Source organism: Myotis brandtii, unplaced genomic scaffold (genome assembly GCF_000412655.1).
Source record: "Myotis brandtii unplaced genomic scaffold, ASM41265v1 scaffold68, whole genome shotgun sequence".
In the NCBI taxonomy this organism is placed as follows: domain Eukaryota; kingdom Metazoa; phylum Chordata; class Mammalia; order Chiroptera; family Vespertilionidae; genus Myotis; species Myotis brandtii.
The window spans coordinates 1,998,556-2,024,454 of NW_005370657.1; the positions used below are offsets into that span (position 1 = coordinate 1,998,556).

Sequence of the window (25,899 nt, forward strand, 5' to 3'; positions counted from 1 at the left end):
AACTGCCTAGACCAGGGCCTGATGCCAGGGTCAGCACTCATGGTGATGTGAGTTGCTCATTCTTTGTCAGGAAGACGTGTCCCCCCATATCCCCCGTCACTCATCTTGGGTACTTCCAAGCTCAGGTGCTACTGCCTCTACTATGTCTTTCCTGACCATGTTCCCAAGTCTGGGGACCCCACTGTCTGACCCCACAACAGTCTGTGCCTCTCCTTAGCACACTGGACGGTGCTCCCTGAGGGCTGGGGCAAATAAATGAAAAGCCCTCATGCCTAGTCTTCATGGCTTTGCTCCTACTTGGAGATTTCTCCCTTACCACAACGTTCAGACTTCACACATCTTGTAACGTTCTCTAATTGTTTCCTGCTGTGGAATAACAGATTCTCTGTGCGAACAGAATTTCGTCGTATGTAACTGAATTACGATACCTGTTACAGAATTTCTTTAGAGCTGAAGGTCCTCTGGGACAGCTATCACCAATCTTTCGGACCTCACGGACCACCAATGGTCCGCAGACCACCGGTTGGCGACCGCTGCTCTGGGAGATGATCCAGTCCACCCCTTCCCTTGTATGGATGGGAAACTGAGGCCCAGAGGAGGAGGAGCCTGCACAAGCACATTCCCAAGGCACCGTGCAGCATGGCGGTCCACCATTGGAAGATGGCAGAGGTTAAAAGGGATCCCTTTAGGTCCCTTGGGTGGGGACCATAAACTCATTTCCAAACAGAAAGCACGAGGTAGGCTGGAACATAATCGCACTTTCTCAGAAGGCCCAGCACAAACTCGCTAACAGCAAGTATCACGAAGCCCAGCCTGGTCCAAGTACTTCAGACGCACAGGACATAACAGTGCCCCTAACACACATACTTCATAGATGGATGCCCTTAACCTTCCTCGAGGGAGGGCAGGAGAGCAGCTCCCCAGAAGGCATGCTCCACGGACTCTGTGGGCCCTGGGCATGGACATTCACCTCGCTAGCCTCCCTTTCGTCCTCTGGGAATGGGATAGTAATCATGTGACATTGACTACGATCATTTCCCTAAAGCTCCTACTGCGGTGCCTGGCTGCTGAGGGGCCTCAGTAAAGGTTAGCTGGCCTAGGATCGGGGTGGGGAAACAACAGGTGCACATGAAGCAAGGAGTGGACCAGGCAGAACAGTGTTCCGCTGGTCAGGCAAGCTGGAGGCCGGGAGAAGTGTGTGGGGAGGAGGTGGCTGGGCTGTGTAAGTGATGAGAGTGGTTCAGAAAGGCCCCTGGGACCACAGCGGGGCTGGCAGAAATGAGGGAAGAGGGGAAAGATGGGATGCAGACATGAGCCGGTACCCAACTACTGACAAGGACAGAACCCGTCAGGCAGGAGTTGGGAGTGGGAGCAACAGGGTCATCCGGCCCAGGTCTTAGCTCAGGATGGGTGGGTGAGCTTTGCTGGCTGGGGACAAAACTGCAGGATGTGATGGCATCACAAAAATCAATTCTAAGTAAACTCACCAACCCTGAACCGACTAAATTTGAAGGAGGAGGAGGATGGATCCCAGGGGTAGCCCCTGGGGCCTCATGGAGAGTGTGAAAGGCCAAAGAGAATAGCTGGATGCCAAAATCACAGGGTGGAGGAGCATGCTGCATCCAGGTCAGTCTCCCAGCTGCCTCTGTCTGGGGAAGTCAGGTCACCACCCCCTATCTGAACCCTGCCCAGGCAGACCCAGAGCACAGCTGCTCCCAAATTATTGAGAAAACATTTTTTAAATATTTTTTTTATGGATTTCAGATAGGAAGAGAGAGGAAAAGAGAGATAGAAACACCAATGAGACAGAATCATTGATTGGCTGCCTGAAACCCAGGCATGTGTCCCGACTGGAAATCGAATCCTAAGCTTCTGGTTCATAGGTTGATGCTCAACCACTGAGCCACGCCATCTGGGCAGGGACACATTTTTGAGACAGAGAGAAAGGAAAGGGGATTGAAAAAATAAAAACAGCTTACCTTGGCTATTTTCACAAAATGGCTCAGGATTTCTGCCCTTATTTTTAAAGTCTGTGCTGTTAGAATTTCTCGTACAACCCAAAAGCTGACCTGTAGAGTCAAATACACAAACAGACAGACAGACAGACAGATACACACACCAGAAAAGTTGTTAAATGCTGGGCCACCATGTCACCCTGCCCACCACTTTTAATGGGATTTCCCAAGAGGCTGGGAAACTGGGAAAGCATCACTCAGGGTTGTGTGAGGTCTCGGGTTCCTTAATGACACCCTACCTGGCAAATGGGTCCCCTACTCTCAGCACCACCTCTCCAACACACAGTGGTGCTGAGAGGTCAATACTTTTGTCGTCCCCCAGGGGGTTAGTTATTGCGCCTCCATGACAGGAGTCTCTTGACAAGCGCTGCGGGGAATTCTGAGATGGGTCAGACAGGATTCCTACTCAGAAGGATCCCAGGGAGGCCATGGATGGATGGATGGATGAATGGACAAGTGGCCAAAGGGATATGCATACTGTCAGTACCACCCACGAGATCCATATCCTCAGCCAGACCTAAGACAAGAAGAATTTACCAATATTCACACAATTGTAACAAGTTTAATTTTCTAGGGTAGGGTTACCCAAATACTAATGAAAATGACACAGAAATATCTTACAAAAGTTCCATAAAACAATGCAGATTAAGGACATGTTTTTGTGGAGACAGCAGATGCCAAAGAGCATCCTGGTACTTCTGGTTCAGAACATCACTCAGGCTTGACCTCTCACATAAATCAACATCCTCAAGCCCCCGAGTCCTTTGGTGGGACCAAGAAAGTCATCTCCCCATGTGTAGTTGACTCGCATAACACCTCTGAGAACACAGAGGAGCTTTATGCCGAGAGCTCTGGGGAGTGGCCAGCTTTCTGGCTGAGGTTTCACTGCTGCCACGGCTCTTTGCAGAGCACGGAGGCTAAGAGGGCAATGAAGCTCTAAAGAGAAAGGTGGGGAGTAGGGACAGGGTGTGGGGTTCAAAGGAAGGCGGGGCATTGGAAACCTCTAAATTCTACTAAGCAAAATTAGTTAAGAATATTCTAGAGTTAACAAAGCACGTTTACTGCTGCAACCAAATGTATCCTCTTTACTGAAGTACTGGCCCTTTCCAATGAGAAAACAAGGAAAGAATAACCAAGAATCAAAACTCTGCTTTTCACATTAAGCAGGAATATTATAGAAAAGTTTTCTCTGCATAATTATCTGTGGTTGGTTCCAGGACATGCCCTGGTTTCCATAGAATCATTTTTTCCCAAGGAATTGCCTAAAATTAAGTTCAGACTCAAATGTTTACTAGCCAGTTATGGAAGGAAGATATTCTGGATACCACGTGATATACCCATAAACCTTATATTTTAATACATGCACATTTTTATGCCACATAATCTCCAGTGTGATCATTTATGTGTCCTGTATAATTTAATAAATTCCTGCATGCCAAACAAATCACACATATTTATAGAGCAGGAGAGTTGACTCTGATCTATAGCATATGGCATGTGGAGGCAACTCTAGGTCAATTCAATCCAACAGACTTTCATGAAGCCCTTACTGTGTACAGGCTCCAGGCACTGCAATCCAGACCCTATCAGTGCTTGCCTGGTATGGAGGTGACCAGAGGAGGAGGCAGCTGGTGGTGGTGGCCTGGCCTGGAGTATGGGGGAGGTGATGATAGAGGAGGGCTTCTTGGAGGAGGCAGGTCTTGAAAGGTGGGTAGACTTTTGACTAGACTTCAGACTTTTGGTAAAGGTAGGACTGAAGTGTGGTGTATACAGCAGGACCAGGGAGAGCCAAGTAGACTAACGCAACAGCTGTGGGGTGGAGATGATGAGGGAGATCTGATGCTAACAAGGGAAGTGAAAGCCAGATTGTAGGGGTCTGGAGAAATAAAGTGATAAGAAGGACCTAAGACAAATAATTACACACAGGAGAGTCCCAGAGGCTTCTGAGCAGAAGAATGACAGGCTAGATCCCTTTATAGGAACACCCAACAGGAAGTTGGTGCAATGGTCTAAATGAGAGGTGGGAGGCCTGAGCTAGGGCCATGCTGAGGCAGATGGAGGAAGGGGCAGGTAAGGAAGATATTACAAAGGTAGGATCAGCAGCTCTAAACATTTTTTAAAATATATTTTTATTGATTTCAGAGAGGAAGGGAGAGGGAAAGAGAGATAGAAACATCAATGATGAGAGAATTACTGATTGGCTGCCTCCTGCATGCCCCCTATGGGGATCGAGCCCACAACCCAGGCATGTGCCCCTGACTGGAATCAAACCTGGGACCCTACAGTCTGCAGGCCAATGCTCCATCCACTGAGCCAAACCAACTAGGGCCTAAACATTTTTAATTCTCTTTTCTAACTACAAAATTTAAAAGAAGCTTAATTTAGAAAACAAGGGAAACAGAGATAAGCACAAAAGATGAATCACTTGCAACATACAGACCACCAAGATAACCACTGTGGTGTGTGTCCGTCTAGCCTTTCTTTTCAAAGAGTATACGTTGTATGTTAATCATATCACAAGAATTTCTATAAGTGAATAAATATTCTTCCACAACATACTTTTTAGTGGCTGCTAGGTACTTCATCTTAGGAATGTAGCATCATTAAGTGATCCCCTATTGTTGGGTAGGTTATTTCTAATTTTTTGTTGTAGAAAAGAATGTTGTGGTGCCCTGGCCAGATTGCTAAATGGTTAGAGTGCGGGCCCGCACACAGAAGGGTCTTGGGTTTGATTCCCAGTCAAGGGCACATACCTGGGTTGTAGGTTTGATCCCCGGCCCCGGTTGGGATTCATTCGGGAGGCAGCTGAGCAATGAATCTCTCTCATATCAATGTTTCTTTTTCTCTTACTCTCTCCCTCCCTCCCTCCCTTCTTATTTCTCTAAAAAAATCAATGGAAAAAATATCCTCGGGTGAGGATTAACACATAAAAAAATTTTGCTGTGGTGAGCATATATATATATATATGTGTGTGTGTGTGTGTGTGTGTATGTATGTATGTATATATATATATATATATATATCTTTACATATTTTTAGTTAATGTCCTAGGATAAAATTCCTGTAAGGTGGAATGAATAAAAGTATGTGTACCTATTTTCCAAAAGTAGATATAAAAAACTTGGCCTCTAAAAGGTCTATTTGTTTATCTATTAACAAGTTTGAGCAGATCCGTGTTCCCATACACAGGCACATGTACCAGTTATTACAACTCTTTTTTTCGTTACTAAACTAATGGGCAAAATAATATCTCACTGTTTCTATTTTGCATTTCTTTAATGACTGCTCAATCAACAATTTTTTGCCTTCTTTTCAGTTTTTTGTTACAAATATTTATAGGTCACTTGTACTATTTGCCTTGTGAATTACCTGCTCAGGTCCTTCACCCATCTTTCTATTGGGACATCTGTCCTCTTACTATTGATTAGTAAATGGTCTTTGTATATTAAAGAAAACACATTAACCCTTTGTGAGTCATACATTGTACCAAAAGTGTGGAGAAACTGGTACTTTTGGACACTGTTTTGGTGAATATAAATTCACAGGACCATTTTGAAGAACAACTTGAATGTGTCTTTAAAGTTATATTCTCCCTAGAATATTTACCTTATGAATATAGAAATTTAGAGGGACATATGTACAAAGGTTCACTGATGCACTGTTTATAAAGCAAAAGAATAGAAAATGCCCATCAATAGGGAATTGGTCACATAAATAATACTTTCACCTCAAACTCTCCAAGGAAGATGCTATAGAAGGAAGAGGGCAGCTGTGCTTGCTCCACCTTCTTGAGGGCAAATGATCTACATTAATTATTTGGAATTCTTCTGCATAGGAGGTTTGTCTTGTCTGCCCCCTTTATTTATCCAATCACTTATTTATATCAGAATGGACTCACCTATATTTATTTTATTCTTTGGGTTCTGATCCAATACTGTGTCATTTGTTTTGTTGCTCAGATCATTCCCGCTTCAGCCACTGAGGCCTCTTTCAGTTGGTTCCTGCGTCCCTTCCCTTTGACCCCAGCATTGCTTTGGTTTGTGGGCTTGTTTAAGCATTTCCTTATTTTCCAGCACTATAAGGTGCTACAGGCTCATCTTGGACATTTCTTGCCCCAGTCCTAAACCAGCCACTTTTCTCCAAAAAGCCTGGGTTCCTTTTAGTAGACAATGAGATTAGAAACCATACCTAGCAGTGCATTGCTGGGTTGTGTCTGCACTATTTTGCATTCCCACCAGCAATGAACAAGAGTTTGTGTTGCTCTGGGTATTTGCTAGCAATTGGTATTTGTCAAATTTTGTTTATTAGCTATTTTAATTGGTATGTAGTCTTTTTCATTTTCCAGTGACAAATGATGTTGAGCATCTTTTCATGTTTATTTGCCATCTGCACATCTTCTTGGGTGAGGTGTCTACTCAGATCTTTTGCCCATTTTTTAATTGGGTTGTTTCTTATTGTTGAATTTTCAGAGTATATTTTGGATACAAGTTTTTTATCAGATATGTGTTTTGTAAATATTTTTTCCAGTCTGTGCTTTTTTAAAAAAAAAAATTCTCTTCGCAATGTCTTTTGCAGAGTAGAAATGTTTAATTTTAATGAAGTCCAACTTTTCAAGTTTTTCTTTCATGGATTGTACTTTTGGTATCATATCTAATAAATAATCATCAAAGGTCATGTAGATTTTCTTCTATGTTTTTTCCTAAAAGTTTTATAGTTTTGACTTTTAGCTTCCACTTAAATTGCCACTATTTAGGAAAGTCTATCAAGTCTGACCTATAGTTTTGACTTTTACATTTAGGTCTATGTCCATTTTAAGTTAATTTTTATGAAAGATGTAAACTCTAGGTTCATTTTTTTATATATGCTGAAAAAATTCCAATTATTCCAGCATCATTTGTTGATAAAATTACCCTTTCTCCATTGAATGTCCCTATGCATTTGTCAAAGACCAGTTGACTATGTTTGTATGGGTCAACTTCTAGGCTCTCTATTGCAGCGGTCGCCAACCTTTCGGACCTCACGGACCACCGGTGGTCTGCAGACCACCAGTTGGCGACCATTGCTCTATTCTGTTCCACTGTCTTAGATGTCTAGTCTTTGGTCAATATCATGCTGTCTTTATTACTGTAGCTTTTCTGTCTGTCTTGAAATCAGGTAGAGTGAGTCTGCCAACTTTGTTCTTTTTCAGTATTATGTCTTTAGTCTTTCCATATAAGCTTTAGAATCAGTTTATTGATAGTTATAAAATAGCTTGCTGAGATTTTGATTGGGCTTGAACTGAATCTACAGATCAACTGGGAAGAACTTAATAATGAATCTTCTAATCCATGAAAATAGAATATTTCTCTATTTATTTCTATCTACTTTGCTTTTTTGCATCAGTGTTTTATAGTTTTCTACAAACAGAACTTGTACCTAGTTGTTAGTGTTATACCTAAGTATATTTCTTCGTGTGTTTGTGTACTATTGTAGATTTTTTTTGAATTTCAAATTCCAATTCTTCGTTGCTGGTATAGAAAATCTTCTGTATATTGACCTTACAAACTGCAACCTTGCTATACTCACTTATTAGTTCCAGGATGTATTTTTTAAAAATAGATTTCTTTGAGATTTTCTAAATAGACAATCATGTCATCTGTGAATAAAGACAGTTTTATTTCTCCCTTTTCGACCTGTATATCTTTTCTTTTCTTGTTTTATTGCGCTAGTCAGGACTTCCGGTATGAATGGCAGTGTTAAGAGAGTGCACCCTTGCCTTGTTCCGAATCCTGTGGGGAGAGCACCAGTGTCTCACCATTAAGTGTGATGTTGGCTGCAGGACTGTTGTAGATATGCTTTATCAAGTTGAAAAAGCTTCCTAATTTGCTGAGATTTCCGAAAAAGTCATGAATGGATGTTGAATTTTGTCAAATGCTTTTTTGAATAAATTAGTATGATAGTATGATTTTTCTTCTTTAGCCTATGGATACACTGTATTACATGAGTTGATTTTCAACTGTTGAACCAGCCATGTATACCAGTCGTAGAATAAATGCCACTTGGTCATGGTGCTAATAAGCTTTTAAAATACAGACACTATTATTATCACCATTATTGTTCCAGTGGTATAATTAGCACTAGAGTTTAGCCACTGAAGACTAAGATATCCCCTGGGAAATATCTCAACAGTATTATAGATGAATAAAGCAAAATAGTTATGAACACAAAGAAATTTATTTAATCAACCACAAATAAAACAATCAAAGCATAAAGTAAAGAAAAATTCAGGTTTACAAATACTGTCTTTTCTTATGAGAAATCTACTTTGCCATAAATTTCTCATAAGCCCATTCACAGTTTTCTTAGAAACCTGGAGTTAAAGGGACTTCAAGGCCCCCTCTTTCCCTCAACCTCCGCACCCTCCACCCTCAGCCCCATGATGTTCTACAGTCACTGTGATAAAGCCCTGTCTGGTCTCTGCCTGGGCTTTCAAAGGCAGGGAACGAACTACCTTGTATTAGGGTAAAGCACTGCCTCCCCACTCCCATCCTCTGGTTCCTACACTTACTGATTGGGCCCTATAGGTTATGCTTAATCAGCTTCCCCAGAGGAACCCCTCAATTACTTGAAAAAACCCTGATTATCTCCTCCCTGAGTCTTCTCAATCCTAGATCCTTCACTTGGTCCTTATGTAACATGCTTTCTTTCCCCTCACCCTCTGGCCACTGTAATGTTGACATGCCACTCCTGTGTGACAGTCCCCCTGCTCTTCATGCGAGGCACCCAGGAGTGGCTGGATAAAGCAAAGGAAAGTGAGATCACCACACACCATTAGAATGGCTAAAATAAATAAATAAAAATTTAAAACCCTGACAATACTAATTGCTGGCAAGGATCTGAAGCAACACAAACTTACATTCATTGCTGGTGGGAATGAAAAATGGTACAGACACAATCCAGTGATTGTACTCCTAGGTATTTACCAAGCGTATTTGAAATTTTGTGACCACACACACGCACACACACACACACAGAGAGAGAGAGAGAGAGAGAGAGAGAGAGAGAGAGAGAGGGATAGAGACAAACATGCATTTGTTTATAGCAGTTTTGCTCATAATTATAAAAAACTGGAAGTAAATAAGATATCACTCAATAGGTGAATGGGTAGACACTCAATAGGTGAATGGGTAGACAAGCTGGTATGTCCATACAATGGAATCGTATTCATAAAAAAATTAAGACATCAAGCCATATAAAGACATGGATGAATCTTAAATACATATTGCTCAATGAAAGAGCCAGTCTGAAAGGGCTCTTTATATATGACCCCACCCACTTTGACATCTGAAAAGGGTGAAGCTACAGAAATGGTAAACAGATCAGGTTCTGGATCACTGTCTTCCTCTCCATACCAAACTCTGCCTTCTTCCTTGGGCAACTTCAGTATCACTGTGCATGACTGTGGCCTCAAGGCTGCTTGGCCACTTCAGCAACTCTTACCCCACCTACCACTTCAATCACCTCCTCCTCATAATCACCCAGAACTGCTCTGCACCAGAAACTTTAAATTCCAGTCTTGGGCCACAACCTTTCAACCTTCCCTTATCTCGATGCCCCCACTGTGCCTGTCCTTCCTTTTCACCACACCTGCAGTCCCCAGCAGCCCTTCTCCCTGAGCAGACTGCTCCCCTATCATTTGTCACTTCAGCCCTTAGTCAGCACTTTAAGTTCCCTTGCCCTTGCTCCTTCAAAAACTCTGCTTTGCTAACCCCGACCTGTGGCTGGATCCAAGCATTTGCCCTCCTATGTCCCCACTCCCAGGCTGCAAAGTGCAACTTCAGAAAACCATCTACCCTTGTGCACTGGAACCACTTTAAAAGTCACAATCTCTGTTTCATCTGGGCCATCGTCTCTGCCCAAGAGTCTTTCTATATTTCCACAGTCAGCTCTCTCCTTCCCCCGGAGTGGCTTTTTCGTTTCACTTTCATAACAACCGTGCAAGGTGAGTACTGTTACTGTTCTCACTTACAGATAAGGGAACTGGGGCTCAGAAAGGTAAGTGACTGCTTTCCTTTGTCTGGAGTCCGATGGGGAAGCTTGTTCTCGCATATGGAAGTCTGCTAGGAAGGAATGCCAATCAGTTTATCTCAGGGAAAGCAGCCCAGTGGCTGACCAGACCTGGCCACCGGCCAGTTTTCAAACCGGAGCTACCAGAGTATGTCCAGGAGCTGCTGCTCTGAGGAGCTGACAGGCCACAGGAAGACCCTCTCTCAGGGTACCGTTTGGGAAAGTGTGGCTTTGCTCTGGTTTGTTGTATTGGTCTGATCTGGACACGATGCAATTGTTCGCAGGATGAGCCACGCTGCCCTTGGCCAAGCTGACCTGGCCTCCTGTGCAAAGCAGATTACATCAGAGCCCCCAGTGGCCTCCGGGAGCTCGGCGGCTGGTCGGAGGTGGGACAGAGCTGGCTCCGAGTCAGATAGTTTTGCTAGGAAACTATGAATCCCCTGATAGTGTGTGCACATCTGGTTTTTGGTGTGTTTTCTTAAAAGACTAAGCTCAGTTGAAAAGGAAAAGATTTTGAAAACAAAGAAAAAAGAAACAAAAGACTTTAGAACTTCCTTTTCAAAACAAACGGTGTGCACTCCCTACCGCCGTCAGGCCCTCCTTAGTTCCCACTGTCTCATAAAACAAGTCATGCTAACGCAGCCTTGCTCTGAGGACTCGAGCTGGTGCCTCTCTGAGGCTCCTGCTGTACTCGGGGTGGCAGCCCAGACTGGGGAGGTCTGGAGGGGGCTGGGTAATGTGATGCGCAGGACCCGGCATTTCCAAGAGGGAACGCCCAGCTAGAGGAAGGCGCCCGAGGGAACCCAGGCCCATCACCCAGAGATCCAGTCGTGCACACCATGCAACCTCTAAGCCACTGCCCTCATTTGAAACCAGTAAAACAAGCAGAAAATAAGAACAACTGTCAACAGCACCATTTAAGGGCTTGATCTATCCAAAGGGGTCTTGCAGAGTGCTTCCTACTGATGACCATGTCCTGGGAGACCTGACAACAATCAGAAGCCCACCCCTTCAGCAGGCCCAAGTCCCCACTATCACTTAGTAAGTAGGGATGCAGATCTTCATACATGGAACAAAGGTTCTGGCTGGACCTAGTCAGTTCGTAGTAGGATGTATGAGGCCAGTGAGCAGGCCATCGGGAATTCAAAGAAATTCACTTCAAGGAATGCTTCCTGAGCACCTCATGCACTCATTCCACATGCATTTACTGAGGGTCTATTCTATGCTGACCTTGGGCAAAAGGTGGGGGACGCAGTGATGAACAAGGCAGACACAGTTCCTGCTCTCATGGAGCCCACAGACGGGGAAGGAAGCTGGAGACTGGAGAGTCACACAAAATGAGGACAGGTGAGTGAGGGCCACATGGAGAAGCACAGGTGCAGTGAGGGGAGACCTTATACAGGCTGGGGTTCATGGAAGACTCCCCAGGAGGTGCCGTTCAGGTTGAGGAAGAATTCTGAGCTGAGAAGACAGCATGCATGGAAGCCTGACGGGACAGAGGTATGATGCATTGGGAAAGGGAAGGAAGGCCAGGATGGCTGAAGCCCACAGAGTAAGGGGAGGGGCAAGAGATGAGGCTGGCGGGTGGACATAGCCAGATCCACCATGCAGGACCTTGCAGGGCAATTAAGGTGCTTGAACCTTAGCTTATGTGGAATTGGAAGCCACTGAAGTGATTTAAACACAGGAAAGATGTGTTCAGTTCCACCTGCTGTGAGAAAAGAGGACTGTGATGGCCCAAGAATTGATGAAAGTGGGGTTCAGGAAGAGGGGCCTGGACCTGGGACCAAGTGTTTGGAATTGAACCCCAGCAGGGCTCCCCAGTCTACAGGTGGCAACACTGCTATCTGGACCGGAACATGCAAGGGGTTGCTTACCTGGTTAAACCTCCGGGTAAAGGCCACAACGTTTGGGGCGAGACTATGTTTCTCCTTCTTACTCCATCCACAGCTGGCTAGTTCCTAGGAAGCAAAGAGTCCATTTCAACAGTGGTTCTAATTGGGATGCAAACACATCAGGGGCACCTGATAGAACGTGGATATGGAGGTGGGGAAGAGCTATCCTCACCAGAGTGGGAAGACCCTCTGCCTCTGGAGAGGAAGGCTGGGAGGAGGCGCTTCCTGGGACCCTAGAGATGAGAAGGGGGATGCTTTCTCTACAGCCCTATTCCCCAGGACTTCTGTCCAAAATACTCAACCTCACCACTGCCACTCCACCAGCTTCTCTGGGACCAGAAATCCCTTCTTGACTCAAATTGTCTGAGAAAGGACATAACGTTTTAACTAGTGGGACTCATCCCCCCAAAGGCAAACTCGAAATTTAAATCTGGCTGGAGAATCTCAGGTTTCATCAGCTACATGACATCCTCTATTCCTGGGGTCAAGGAAAGCCTGACCCAAGCCCACTGCAACCAGGGAAGCTTCTGGGATTACCTTGATTCCTACCTGAAGCTGGACCCTCCCATCCATCATATAACCAAAGGGGACAGAGGAGAAGTTCCCTTTAATATCTCTTTCCGGGGCCTTGTCTCTTCTTTTTCAGCAGGCTTAGCATTATAGTTTGATCAAACTACCTAAAATTTACCTTTCCGTGAGGCTGGTTCTGATCCAAGGGAGATAACAGGAGCAATCTAAGGGGATTGTATAAAAGGACCAAGGAAAAGCCCCTATTCAAATGCCTAGCATTCTCAGCTGGTGCCTGTGGAGCCCTGGCAGAGAATGGGGAAAGGGGTAGATTCTAAAGTTCTCCACCCCTAAGTGACAAGACCTCCTTTTAGTTCATATCAGGCCTCAGTATTATTAATAACATTATTTTACCACACTCCTGGAACTTTTATAAGATCTTTAGTGAGAGCCAGCTGTCCACCAACTGGAATAGACACAGATCAGAGTCTGCTAGAAGCCAGAGAGGGCAGCAGGAATGGACAAGACAAAACTTGCTGGCTGAGCAGTTATGCCTAAAGTGCCACGCCCTTCCAATGCACCTCAGGACCCAACTTTAAACCACAGCCTAGCTCAGGGGTGGGCAAACTTTTAGACTCGAGGGCCACAATGGGTTCTTAAACTGGACCGGAGGGCTGGAACAAAAGCATGGATGGAGTGTTAGTGTGAACTAATATAAATTCAAAGTAAACATCATTACATAAAAGGGTACGGTCTTTTTTTTTTTTTTTAGTTTTATTCATTTCAAACGGGCCGTAGTTTGCCCACGGCTGGCCTAGCTGAAGGCAATGGACAGCTCTGGACACCAGATGAATGACCTGGCCTTGAGAACGACTGAGAACCAGCCAGAAGCTAAAAACAGCTCCTCTTCCCGGCCACCTCATTTCTGTAAATGGCATCATCGCCCTCCCGGTCACCCACATGAGGAAACACAACCATCCCTGACCCTGCCAAGTCCTTCACACCCTAAATAACAGTAATGACAATGATATTAACCAATGCTGCCATTTATCAAGAACCACCCCACACACACGCCAGCACTGGAGAGGCACTTCCCATGTTACCTAATTCTCAGCACAACCATTTTAACAAAAAGGTTAAGGGCCTCAGTATCATTCGTCCTCTTGAAAAGATAATTTGACTCTACTGTCTTTCAAAAGTGCACATGAATGCCTTTGAGATGTAAAATTTACCTGTGTAGCCTGGCTGGGTGGCTGTTAGTTGGAGCATTATCTCTTACACCAAAAAGGTTGTGGGTTCGATCCCTGGCTGGGGCACCTATGGGAAGCAACCAATCGATGTTCCAGTCACATCAATGTCTGTCTGTCTGTCTATCTATCTACCTCTCAAATCAATAAACATATACCTTGGATGAGGATTAAAAATAATAATAAATTACCTGTGTACCATGATTCTCCTTTATCTGAAATGTATATTTGGCCTACCTGAGTTATATTTACTTCTCCCACCCTATTTTATATTTGCTTCTTTTCACCTATTTTAATCGTTTTGCAAATGTATATTATTGCCCTTTCAATGTTTAATTGTGAGGACAAGAGCCTTTCTCCCCTGTGAATCCCAAAGCCAGTCCCGGCAAGGTATGGGTTATAATCATAAAACTGATGTTCAAGGACTGAGGCATGGTTGTTGCCTAATTTCTGGCCAATAGTTGCTCCTTTTATTTTATTTTTTTCTGACTTCTTTGATAAATAGCCAAAATTATACACGTGTGTGTGTGTGTGTGTGTGTGTGTACATTTAATTGAGTCCCCAATCTTACACCACGCCATAAGTAACTTAGGAAGGCATCCTGAAAGGAAGCAATGTGGATCTTCCCCTTAGAAAGACCAGGCTCAGCCTGAGCTGGTTCGGCTCAGCGGATAGAGCATCAGCCTGTGGACTGGGGTCCCAGGTTCGATTCAGATGCAGTCAAGGGCACATACCTTGGTTGCAGGCTCAATCCCTGGCCCTAGTTGGGGCATGTGCGGGAGGCAACCAATCGATGTGTCTCTCTCACATTGATGTTTCTCTCTCTATGCCTCTCCCCCTCCCTTCCACTCTCTCTAAAAATCAATGGGGTGAGAGGGCGAGGAAAATAAGTAAATAAAAATAAAATTATTAAAAAGAAAAAAGAAAGACCCGGGTCCTACATGATGCTTATCTTCTCAGAACCTCAATTTTCTCATCTTAAAATGGGTGTAGTACTCTATTTATCTGTGAAGTTCATCTTGACAATTAGATGAGATTAATACACCCAGAGCACCGAGCACGTGATGTGTGATAAAGGTTATCTCCCCACCTCTTCCCCGGTCATACGCCGTCAGAATCAGCTCTAACCCAAACACCCTCTGCTTCTCCCACACCACACTCTTGTTGCTGTCTTGAACTATTTAAAAATCTATTATTTCTCTTTCATTTTGCTGATGTCATGCAGGCAGGAACCAAAGCACGCAGTTAATACATCTGCCCTGAATTTATTTGATTTGAACATTTCTAAGACCGTGACTCAAAAACCGTATGTGTAGTTCTTGGGTTTTGACAATTCCCTAAGCAACCTTTGGCACTGGAAGGCCCGTAACATTTAGAATTAAAACCCCAACAGAGTAAAACACTGTTGAAGAGCTTCCTTGATAAAATAGAAGGATCAAAGGACTTAGAGCCAACCAAGGACCTCACCCCAAATCCCAGCCCTGCCACTTATTCCTGGGTGACCGAAGGTAAGTTCACCTCTCTCACATCAGTTTCCTGGCTGATGAAGCAGGGTTGGTGACACCGCCTCCACAGACCAAGAGAGAGGCTGACAGAGAGGCGACATGCAGGGCAAGGCCTGGCTCGCAGCAGATGCTGAGCAGCATTTGTTGAATGAATGCGTTCCTCAGTGCTGAAATCTCCCAAACGCAGCACAGAAAGATTTATCAAGATGTCAAAAGAAATAAGGCTATTCTATCTACTAAAACAGGCCCTGAGCCCCACCTCCTTGGCCCTGCTCCTCTTCTGTGTTTGGCCTTATAGGATTACAAGAGATTCCATCTGTGTGAAGTGGGTTTGGAAAATGTGAGGTAATAGAACAATGCTCTTCCAGTCACTAATGCCTAAAAAAGGTCCATGCTATGGAACGGATTCGAGTGTAATTAAGTTCGAGTTGACCAGAAGAGACAGGGCTGGTTCTAGAAGGGAGACAGGGTGTGGGCTGATGCTAGTAGGGTCCTGAGGAGCCACTCAGCCGCCCTGGGCTACGGGGGAGGGGAGTCTCGCTTGGCTGTCCTGACTATGACTCTGTCCCCTGCTGAGGTCAGCTGCATGTGGAAGGAAAGGAAGAGCCTGCACAATCCTTCGCCAGCTTCTCTGGGGTCTCTCTGTGAGGTGGATGTTCCCCGGGTTCGTCAGGGAGGGAAAACATGTTAGAAGAAAACTTTCTACCACTAAACCTACAAATGTACCCTCCTCTGGCTTCTGGGAAAGGGAGGCCCCTTGCCCGCAGGATCCACCCTCCTCCTGGGCTCTAGGTCCCATCCCTGCCCCTCGCTCAGAGGACCTGATACCCTCTTTTGTTCCAGTATCTCCACCCTCTTCCTCCCCAATTTCCTCTTCCCACTAGCACTTTAATGTGCATAAGCCTCTCCCATTAATAATAATGGTGATGATGTTTATGTTCTAGACCTCCAGTCTCCTCCCGCTCCTGCTAGCTCTTTCTTCTCCTTGCAGGGAATGTCTTGAAAGGGCCATCGGTTCTCACTGTTTCAACTGGCTTCCCTCTCAACCTTTCTCCACTGAAATGGCCCTTTTGTTTTCTTTTTCTTTTAAAAAAAATACATATTTTTTTATTTCAGAAAGGAAGAGAGAGAGAAACATCAATGACGAGAGAGAATCATTGATCAACTGCCTCCTGCACACCCCACACTGGAGATCGAGCACACAACCCAGGCATGTGGCCTGACCTGGAATCCAACTGTGACCTCCTGTTTCATAGGTCAATGCTCAACCACTGAGCCACATCGGCTGGGCTGAAACTGCCCTTTTCTCTCCCAGCGACAACGTCCTGGCTAGGCAACCCCTCTGCCATATTTGTCACTCTGTCCTTGCCCTTCAGCCATGCGTTCTTCTGGTTGCCTTCTCACCTCTCAGGCCCCCCACTCTCAGGCTTATTTTCTAGTTACTTTTTTCTTTTCTGACACATGTGCCCCACCCCCACCAACATCTGTCCATGCTCATCGTCTACATTCTCCTATGTCTGGGTTCCCTCCGGAAGATCTCATTCACCGCCATGGCCTCAACCGCACGTCTGTTCAGCCCAAGTTTCTCTCCTGAGCTCCAGCCCAGGATATTCAGCAACCTGCTGGCCACACCTTCCGTGGCATCGCACAAACACCTCAAAATCAGCAAGCCCAGACCAAAAGGGTGTCTGACCAGCTGCCCTTCATAAAAAGCACACAACAATGTGAGATTCATGTAGACGTCCATTCTGACATCAAAGAAGAATGTTTGTTACAAGGAAACTATGGAAAAACCCCTTGCTGATGTAAAAACAACTTTGTCTCAGCGCCCTCATCGGCAAGCATTCCTTGGTGACAGTAAGAGTCAACACTGCTTTCAGCTCACCCCGCAAAACTTCCCTGGCCACACTGCCAGGAGCGCCCTCTCGGGATGCCAGCTTTGTTCTGAGGTGTCTGGGAGTCAGATGCCCTGAGGTGGCCTGAGAAAGGCCTGACCCTGACCATGTCTGGGGTCATGAGGAACGGCCCTGGAAGAGGAGATCTGGGGAGTGGGACAAGTCCTCCCTGAAGACCCCCCAAAGGATCTAGGCTGCCAGGCCATAGGAAGCCGGTGCCTACACACGGTGCTTCCATGCATGCGCTTACTTCTGACTGTGGTCTTCTCCAAATCACATCCCTACAACATGCCTACACCGAACAGGCATCACCTCGAGGAAAGGGACCACCACCAGGCTAGCAGCCAGCACCACATACCATTTTGCTCAGTGACAACCTTTCTCTTCCTCCCCCCTCTGTGTTTCTCCCCATTCCTCCCATCTATCCTCTGGGACAATCTTCAGAATTGGTGGAGTAATCCCACACTTAGCCAAAGGAGTTCTAAAAACACCCCAGGGAAGGGTGGCCCACTGAGGCAACGGGAAAGACCGTGCCAGTTTTGGGGTTGGTGTGGGGACTGACTAAGGAGTAAAGCGCTTTAGGACTCTCAAACGTCACTGCTGGCTATGCAAGATGGTGCAGCAATATGGGAAAGCAGTTTGGCAGTTTCTCATAACATTAAACATACACATACCAAATGACCAGCAATCTCGCTAATGCAAACAGTTGTCCACACACAAAAACATATACGCATGTTTATGGCAGTTTCACTCTCAATTTCCCCAAACTAAAAGCAACCCAGATTCCCATCAGTCAGTGAAGGGATAAACAAACTGTGAGACAGCCATATAATCAAACTAGAGGCCCAATGCATGAATTCCTGCACGGGTAGAGTCCCTAGGCCTGGCCGGTGATCAGGGCCCATTGGGGGCTTCCGGCTGCCGGCTGGGGGCCTTCCTTCCTTGGCTACCAGCTGCTGGCTGGGGCCTTCCTTTGTTCCGCGCCACTCCCTGGTGGTCAGCACACGTCATAGCAAGCAATCGAACTCCTGGCCTCCCAGTTGAACTCCAGAGGGGATAATTTGCATATTAGCCTTTTATTATATACAGATGCTACTCAGCAGTAAAGAAGGGACAAAGTGCATCAGCACAGATGAATGTCAAGCTTTATGCTAAGTGAAAGAAACCAGACACAAAAACATTATATGATTCCATTGATATGACATTCTGAGAAAAGTAAAAACTACAGGGGCAAAAATTGGGTCCCTGGTTCCAGGGACTTGGGACAGGAGGCAAACTGACTACAGTGGGCTCAGGGTTATTTTAAATCAATAGATGTTCTCTTTCTGGATTGTGATGGTTTACGTGAGAGTATGCATCTATCAAAACTCAACAAACTGTTCACTAAAAAGGGTGAATTATACTGGATGAAAGTAAACCTTCATAAATATGACTTTAAAAAAGAAAAGGAAGGAAATAGTCCAAGCATATAGAACTGTAAAGGGAAATCCCATAATAACAGCTGAGCAAAAAGACTAAGGAACAAAGGGCCGTGAAGGGGGGAAATTAATGAGATTAAAAAATTGATAGAAATAAAAATATAATAGAAAGTTTGAAAAGATTTGAGGACATGACAAAGGCAAATGATACTAGAAAAAAAGCAATTATAATCTCTAAGAATAACAAAAAACAAGAATTCCTAGTTGTATAAATTTAAATGTGATGTTTTTAAATTTATGTGCATTTAAATAGTACATATTTAATACGTTTAAATGTTTTTTAATAGTTGTATCTATTTAAATATTATATACCTATATACATTCTAATATCAGGCAGTTGGACTGAAAGGAAAGAGAATCTGTAGGTCCCTGATGGGAGGCACATTCTCCCTTGAATGACGAGGGTCATCAAAGAATGAAGTGCAACCCTGGCACACCACAGAGTGGCACTGAGCAGCATGTGCATAGCTGTGGCACTGGGTAATACTTACATAGCCGTAACAATAATAAATGCTGCTTGTTGGTTTTCAACTTTTAGGGTCAACCTGAGGGAAAGTGTGATGGACTTGGTTGCAGTTGCAGAATGTCCAAATGTTAATTTAACTAATCTGACAATGAGAAAGTACAGCTGATGGAGGTGGCAGGTGGAGGGGGAAAGGAAAGCGTAGGAAGCGAACAGTCGGGAAACACTGTTTAAAGCTGATGAAACTACAAATTAAGGTTTCCATGCACCAAATAAAGTTCCAAAAGTCACCAGTAGAAGAAAAAACGGTTTAAAGAGTTCACCTCTGGAGAGGGGTGGGCGTAAGGGTTCAAGCCTTTTTTCACAAGATCTTCTGTATTATCTGATTATCATGTACAGGATAACTTTGAACAAATTTTAATAGATGACATAATTCAATATTACACACTGTAACCCTTCTAAAATTAAATCTTCACAGTCGAGTAATTACTCAGAAATATACAATTTTTTTTATAAAGTCATTACCAGCTTATAATCTGTCAGTGCCAACATTATAAATAACATACAGTTTTCACATGCCCACTAGAAGCTTCTGTACCTTTTGATGGAGTACTCCTGCGAAATCACGACCAGCTGGACCTTCGGGAAACAGGCCTGTCCTAGAGAGATGTTAGGGCTTTAAGCAAGTGAAGCCCAAAGGAGGCAGCAGCTCACTGGGGAGCCGGACAGCATCCTGGAGGGCTCCTGGCAGGAGCTGCATAAACCCTCCCTGGAACAAAACCAGCTGTAATGAAAAATGGAAGGAGAAGAAAAGGGAAGGAGAAAGGCAAAAGGAGGCAAGGGAAGAGAGGAAGGATGTAAGAAAGGAAGGACAGAATGAAGGGAGGGAGAGATTGAGGAAGAGAGGGAGGAAGGAGGAAGGGAAGGCAGGGCTAAGTGACAGCAATGTGCCAGGACCTCGAGGGGCTCAGTGTCCATCCTATGGGGTACACAGGCATAACTCAAGGCAGCAAAGACACCTACACTGCCCTGCTTTGTTCCCCAAGGCTGAGGTGCCAACAGACACTTCTAGGTCCAAGCCTTCTGAGTAGCTGTCCGTGGGCAGCGGTGTCCTTACCTCTTTCTTAGATGATGAGGAGGAGGAGGAGGAGGAGGAAGAGGGAGAAAAGCGGAAAGGGTGAGAAGAAAGGATAAAGAAGGATGAGAAAGAAAAAAAGGGACAACAGTAAGCACGTCTGCATTCATTTCTTTATCAGAGTTAACGTATGTTTTAGGACAGCGGTCGCCAACCTTTTGGACCTCACGGACCACCAGTGGTCCGCAGACCACCAGTTGGCAACCGCTGTTTTAGGAAATACAGCCAGGAACAAAACATGCTGTGACTTTCATGGAACCTGTGTCCTACAGGAAGGGGAAGAGATGAGAAACTTGTAATAAGTCAGATGACAAATCCTAATAAAGTATCAACAGGACGAAGGAATGGAATGTTTGGAGGGGATGCCCCAGGCCTGGCTGGCAGGCGGGCACTAGCATGGAGACGAAGGAGGTGAAGCAGCTCTACAAGTGCAGAGAGAGGCTTCCAGGCAGAAGGAAGGACAGGTGCACAGAGCCTGGGTGGCGACCATGGGATCTCTCAGAACAACAGGGTGGCTGGTGTGGTTACAGCAGAACGAGCCTGGGGGACAGTGGGCAGGGAGGTGATGGGAAAGGAAGGGGTGGGGAAGCCTGGCCTGAGGACAGCGAAGAGCTGGGTTTTATTCTGAGAAGGATGGGAAGAGATTGAGAAGAGGTAGTTCCCAAAGCCTCACGCTGTGTAAGTTTTACTGCTCTGATAACATGAGTGCAGACAGACCCAAACCCATGAAGTGCTCTTGTGCTGTGCTATGACCCATCTGTACTAGAATCTCACACATGGAGTATCATGTGAGATCCATTCGCTTTAGTAATTTGAAATAAACACCTGCTAGGGGCTGTGTGTGTGGAGAAGGGAAGGAGGCAGGGCCCAGGGAGGCATGAACACGGGGGCCTTCATTGGGCCTCAGCCCCTGACTCGACAAACCACAAGAGGGGAGAGTCGCCGGGGACAAATGGCGCCTTCTGTAGAGTGAGGGTGTGTGACGAGGGGGAGATCACTGAATGAATAGAAGTAATTCATCTTTCTCAGCGTTGAGTCATAGTTTCTATAGAAAAGCAACTCGATTATAGCCACCACTACTTCATCAAATCCCCAAACTACTGTCTGCTCAGAAAACATGTAGACTTGGGATCATGAAGATGATGCAAATTTCCCAAAACATTCCCTTTCCAGCCCTAGTGCTGTGCAGCTCTGCGTAATTAGAACCAGCTGTCAGCGCAGGGCAGCAGCCAAGGGCGCCCCTGAGCACAGGCTCCCGTCCATCAGGGGGGTAGAGAAAGGGCCCCAGGAACAGAACAGAGAGCAGCCATCGGCAGATCAGCTTGCCCACTCGTAGGCCCGATAGGAGCCCCACAGGGCCACCCCTTCTTTTCCCACTCTCACACTGGGGATGAGGCTCAATTCCCTTCCCCCAAATTCCTGGGGAAAGTTTTTTCCAAATAACATCATTCAGATGTTCTCTTTTTAGAAAAAAACCACTAGTGGGTGGTTTCTCATTAGGGACCTAGTATATGTTCATTACAGAAAATTTGGATAATGCAGAGAGCCCATAGAAGAAAATTTAAATCACCATTAGCCCAATACCCAGAGAAAATCAGAGTTTACATTTGGATCAATAGCAATGACAGCAACAACAATAGCAACGTTTACTGAGTGCTCACTAAATGCCAGGCACAAGGTCCACAGTTTTACATGCATTTACCTGTTGCTCAGTGAATTCTCACTACAATTATTGCCCCATATTACAGATGAAGAGACAAAGCTTACTTGGAAAAGTTACATAATATGCTCAAATCCTCAGATGTAGTCAATATGAGAACCAAGATTCACACTCAGGCAGGCCTGTTGGTGTCAGGAGCCTGGGCCCTTAGCCACCGAGCACCTCTGTCCCCTGGACAGTGGCCACTCCCCACTCCCAGTGCAAGGCACACACACATGTGCACACTCACTCTCAAAAATTGAGCTCATACTGTATGTGTAGTTTTATAACCTGCTGCTGTCCTTACTAAGTTACCAACATCTTCTCACATCTGCCCCATCCCTCCTTTTGGTAGAATTCCTATGATACACACATGACATCTCCTAGAAACAATTCACCATGTTTGTCTCCTTTTGTTTCTCCTTGGAGTTCTAAGAGAACCCCACAGCTCATCTTTTAACTCTGGTTTTGTGCAATCTCTAATTTGCTGCTCACTGTTTCCACTGCAACTGAAATTTGGCAATCACGTTTTTCAGCACAATTCAGTCCTTCTTAATCTTGGTCTTCACATACTGCAGGGTCACCCTGAACACGGCAGGGAACACAACATGAAATTTCTGAAAGTACCTGCTTCATAAGAAGAGGCAGGCAACGACCTAATCTTTTGTACTGCTTTCCAGTTTTTGGCCAAACAAACTTTCCTATGTCTGGTGAGTATGCTAAACACCACATCGGAAACTGGAAAAGTTAACTCAAAGGTTCTGGAACCATATGATTTTACCAGCAAGTTCTCTCAAACTTCTAAAGAATACCTAATTCTTACACTAAATAATCTATTCCAGAATACAAAAAGTGACAGGAAAAAGTCCCAAACCCTAACACCTAACAAATTCAGAACAAGAGGGGAAAAGAATCATCCCACATGGATGAGTCCTTTCATACAACTGCACCGGGATTCAACTCCTCTCCCAGTGCTACCCGACTTCCTTTGCTCAGTCACGTACAACTGCACCGGGATTCACCTCTCCCAGTGCTACCCGACTTCCTTTGCTCAGTCACAGCTATCGATCACTCTCTAACACAGCAGTTCTCAACCTGTGGGTCGCGACCCCTTTGGGGGCCGAACGACCCTTTCACAGGGGTCACCTAAGACCATCGGAAAACACATATTGAATATATAATTACATATTGTTTTTGTGATTAATCACTATGCTTTAATTATGTTCAATTTGTAACAATGAAAATATATTCTGCATATCAGATATTTACATGACGATTCATAACAGTAGCAACATTACAGTTATGAAGTAGCAATGCAAATAATTTTATGGTTGGGGGTCACCACAACATGAGGAACTGTATTAAAGGGTCGTGGCATTAGGAAGGTTGAGAACCACTGCTCTAACAGATAAACTTCCTGCGCACACTCGCATGCACACACACACACACACACACACACACACTGCACACAGAATCATCCCACATTACCTAGCAGGTTTGCCAAAGAAATACAAGAATAAGCTAATGTTATGAAAATTTTAGCATAACAACAGCGCATTGATAAATCACAGAAGATAAAGTGATATGATCCTCTCAGATACTTCAAGATAATTAGCAAAATGAAACATTTGTTTAGATTTTAAAAAGGACTTAGAAGTTTAGTAACATCTATCTCAAACCAACAAAGAGAGACACTACAGGAATGTGAATTAAAATTAGAAACAACAGGTGGAGCAGCCTTTCTCCACTAGGTTCCTTGTCTGGACCACAGAACACAGAAAATGACGGGACTCTCTGTGTTCTCCGGAGAATGGGGCCTTTGTTACAACGGACCTTTGGGCATTAGGCTTAATTCTCTCATGGATTCCTGACTGAGAAAGCCTAGAAGCTCCAACCCAGAAATATCATGCAAGACACATATTTTACATTTTCTAATAGCCAGACTAAGGACATGCCCGGCCCCTCCCTGCAGTCAGGCCTGATTACAGTATGGAGCGAGGCAGGGCTGCAGGAGGGAGTCACAGGGGAAGTCTTTATTCATCAAGTTAATAGTTTCATTCAACATCACCCTGAAAGAGTGTTCCCCCACTCCCAGGTACTCAGTTTTTTATCACAAGCAGCTTGAAGTCCCTGGACAGAGCAAGATTTCCGGATAAAAGCCAGACTTTTGATAAATTCCAGTAATGGCTGCACAGCAGGACACAGTACAGGAGTGCTGGCTGTTTTGACATTCGAACTGCCTGATGGTGACCACAGACAGCCGGTGCACAAGCTGATCGGGAGGAATGGCTCTTTCTGAAAAGCTGTTTCCTCTCCTGAACGACTAAAAGGAAAAACCAACCTTTCCAATGTTTGATCTATATAGGGATACTTATTTAAATTAGAAGTGTGAGGAAAACTTTCAGACATGGAGCCACTAGCCTTTGATGGTGTGAAACCACCTTTTATAAGACAGGGAATGAGACCATGGCTTCAAGCCCAACCTCAGGCCCAGCCAGATCCTCAACTGTCTCGGCCCCATCTAATCAGCAATCGACAGCCTGTCTTTGCAAAGTGCCTCCTCTGTGCCAGGCACTGTGCAAGGCTTGGGGGACAGAGCAGTGAATAGGGCATTTGCCTTCCAGTGGAGAAGACCTTGTTAATTATGAACGTGTTATTAAGTGCCTAAGGACAAGTTCAGAGTGTGAAGACAGAGAGTGCAACACGGGGCTGGCTTAGCTAAGGAGCAGGGGGGCTAGTGGTGAGCCAGATAACACAGAGGGAGTGGCACGGAGGGCAAACACACCAGGCAGAGAACAGCAAGTGCACAGGCCTGGAAGCAGACCCAAGGACCTGCGGGGAAGCTGGAGTAGGAGAAGCATAGGAGTGGGGAGGGCCAGAAGAAGGCTGATACGCCAGGTCTCACAAGGCCTGCATACCCATCCTAAAGACATGGAACTGATCCTACGGGCACTGGGGAAACCAGTGGAAATTCTGAAGCAGCTCGGTGACGTGGATAGAGATTTGAAAATTGCGGGGGGGCGGGGCGGGCGTGGCAGCAGAGTAGGATGAGGCAGAAGTGGGTGTAGAGATGCCTGTTGGGAGGTAAGCATACACACTGAGGAGGAAGTAAGAGGGTAGCCTGAGCTGGGAGGAGGCACTGGGGACACAGAGGAGTGGAAGATGGGGAGACAGGGTGCAAAGAGTAAAGAATGCAAGAGAGGGAGGAGTCGCTGATGACAAGTTTTTGGCCTGACTGGGTGGGCAGGTGTGCCGTTACAGGGGTGGGAGACCACAGCAGGATTCTGGGAAAAGCATCTCAGGTTTGGTTTGGAGCATGCTGTGGCCAGGGGGCCTGTAGGATTTGGCTGCTGCTGGACCAGCTTCTTGAAGGAACCACAGATCGGCCAGTGCCTATAGAACCAGGTTCCACAAGGCCTGGGCACAGCATCTGGACCTCCGCGATGAGACCACTCTAACCTCTGGTCTAATTTTCCACAATACCCTGCACCTCTCTTTTGCTCTAGCCAAACTAATCTGCTCACTGGTCCCGATACAAGGCCGCTTTCTTCCCAACTGCCTTCCCTGTGTTCAAGCTGCTCCCTCCCTCCACCTGGAATGCCCTTTCTGTGTCCAAATCATACCAACCTTTCCAGGCCAGAAGCAAGCAGGAGCCCCGGGATGCTTCCCTCCCAAACAGCACTTAGTCTGCCCCCTTCAGTGTGGCCCTTATAATTATATACATAAACTTCTTACCTTTCTCATTCAACCAGGGATTTCTCACCCATTCTTGAGTCCCTGAAACACCAGGCAGGGAGCCTCACACATAGTCAATATGCGTGAGACAACTGAATAATGAGCATAAAAAGCCACCATCCCAGCAGGCCCGGGAATGCCTAAGCAAGCCATATGAAGATCATTTGGAAGAATATCTCCTCTAATTACATTCACATCTATAACTCTACGCGGAGACCTCAGACATCTGGCCCCTTGCACATCACCCTCCTCCAGATGCCACTCAGACTTCAAGGGCTG

General features: G+C 45.4%; 1 protein-coding gene across 9 annotated transcripts in view; it reads right to left on the reverse strand.

Moving 5' to 3' along the window:
* The window catches only part of RALGPS1 (Ral GEF with PH domain and SH3 binding motif 1), a 240,208-nt gene that overhangs the window by 133,265 nt on the left and 81,044 nt on the right, over positions 1-25,899 (reverse strand). For all 9 annotated transcript variants that reach the window (XR_001359669.1, XM_014529334.1, XM_014529337.1 and 6 more), the window contains 2 exons: positions 11,939-12,022; positions 1,980-2,069 (listed from right to left, as the gene is read on the reverse strand). Coding sequence is in view for 8 of the 9 variants with exons in the window: in XM_014529334.1 (XP_014384820.1) it covers positions 1,980-2,069; positions 11,939-12,022 (174 nt within the window). In the remaining variant the exon portion in view is untranslated. The remainder of the gene's footprint in view (positions 1-1,979; positions 2,070-11,938; positions 12,023-25,899) is intronic.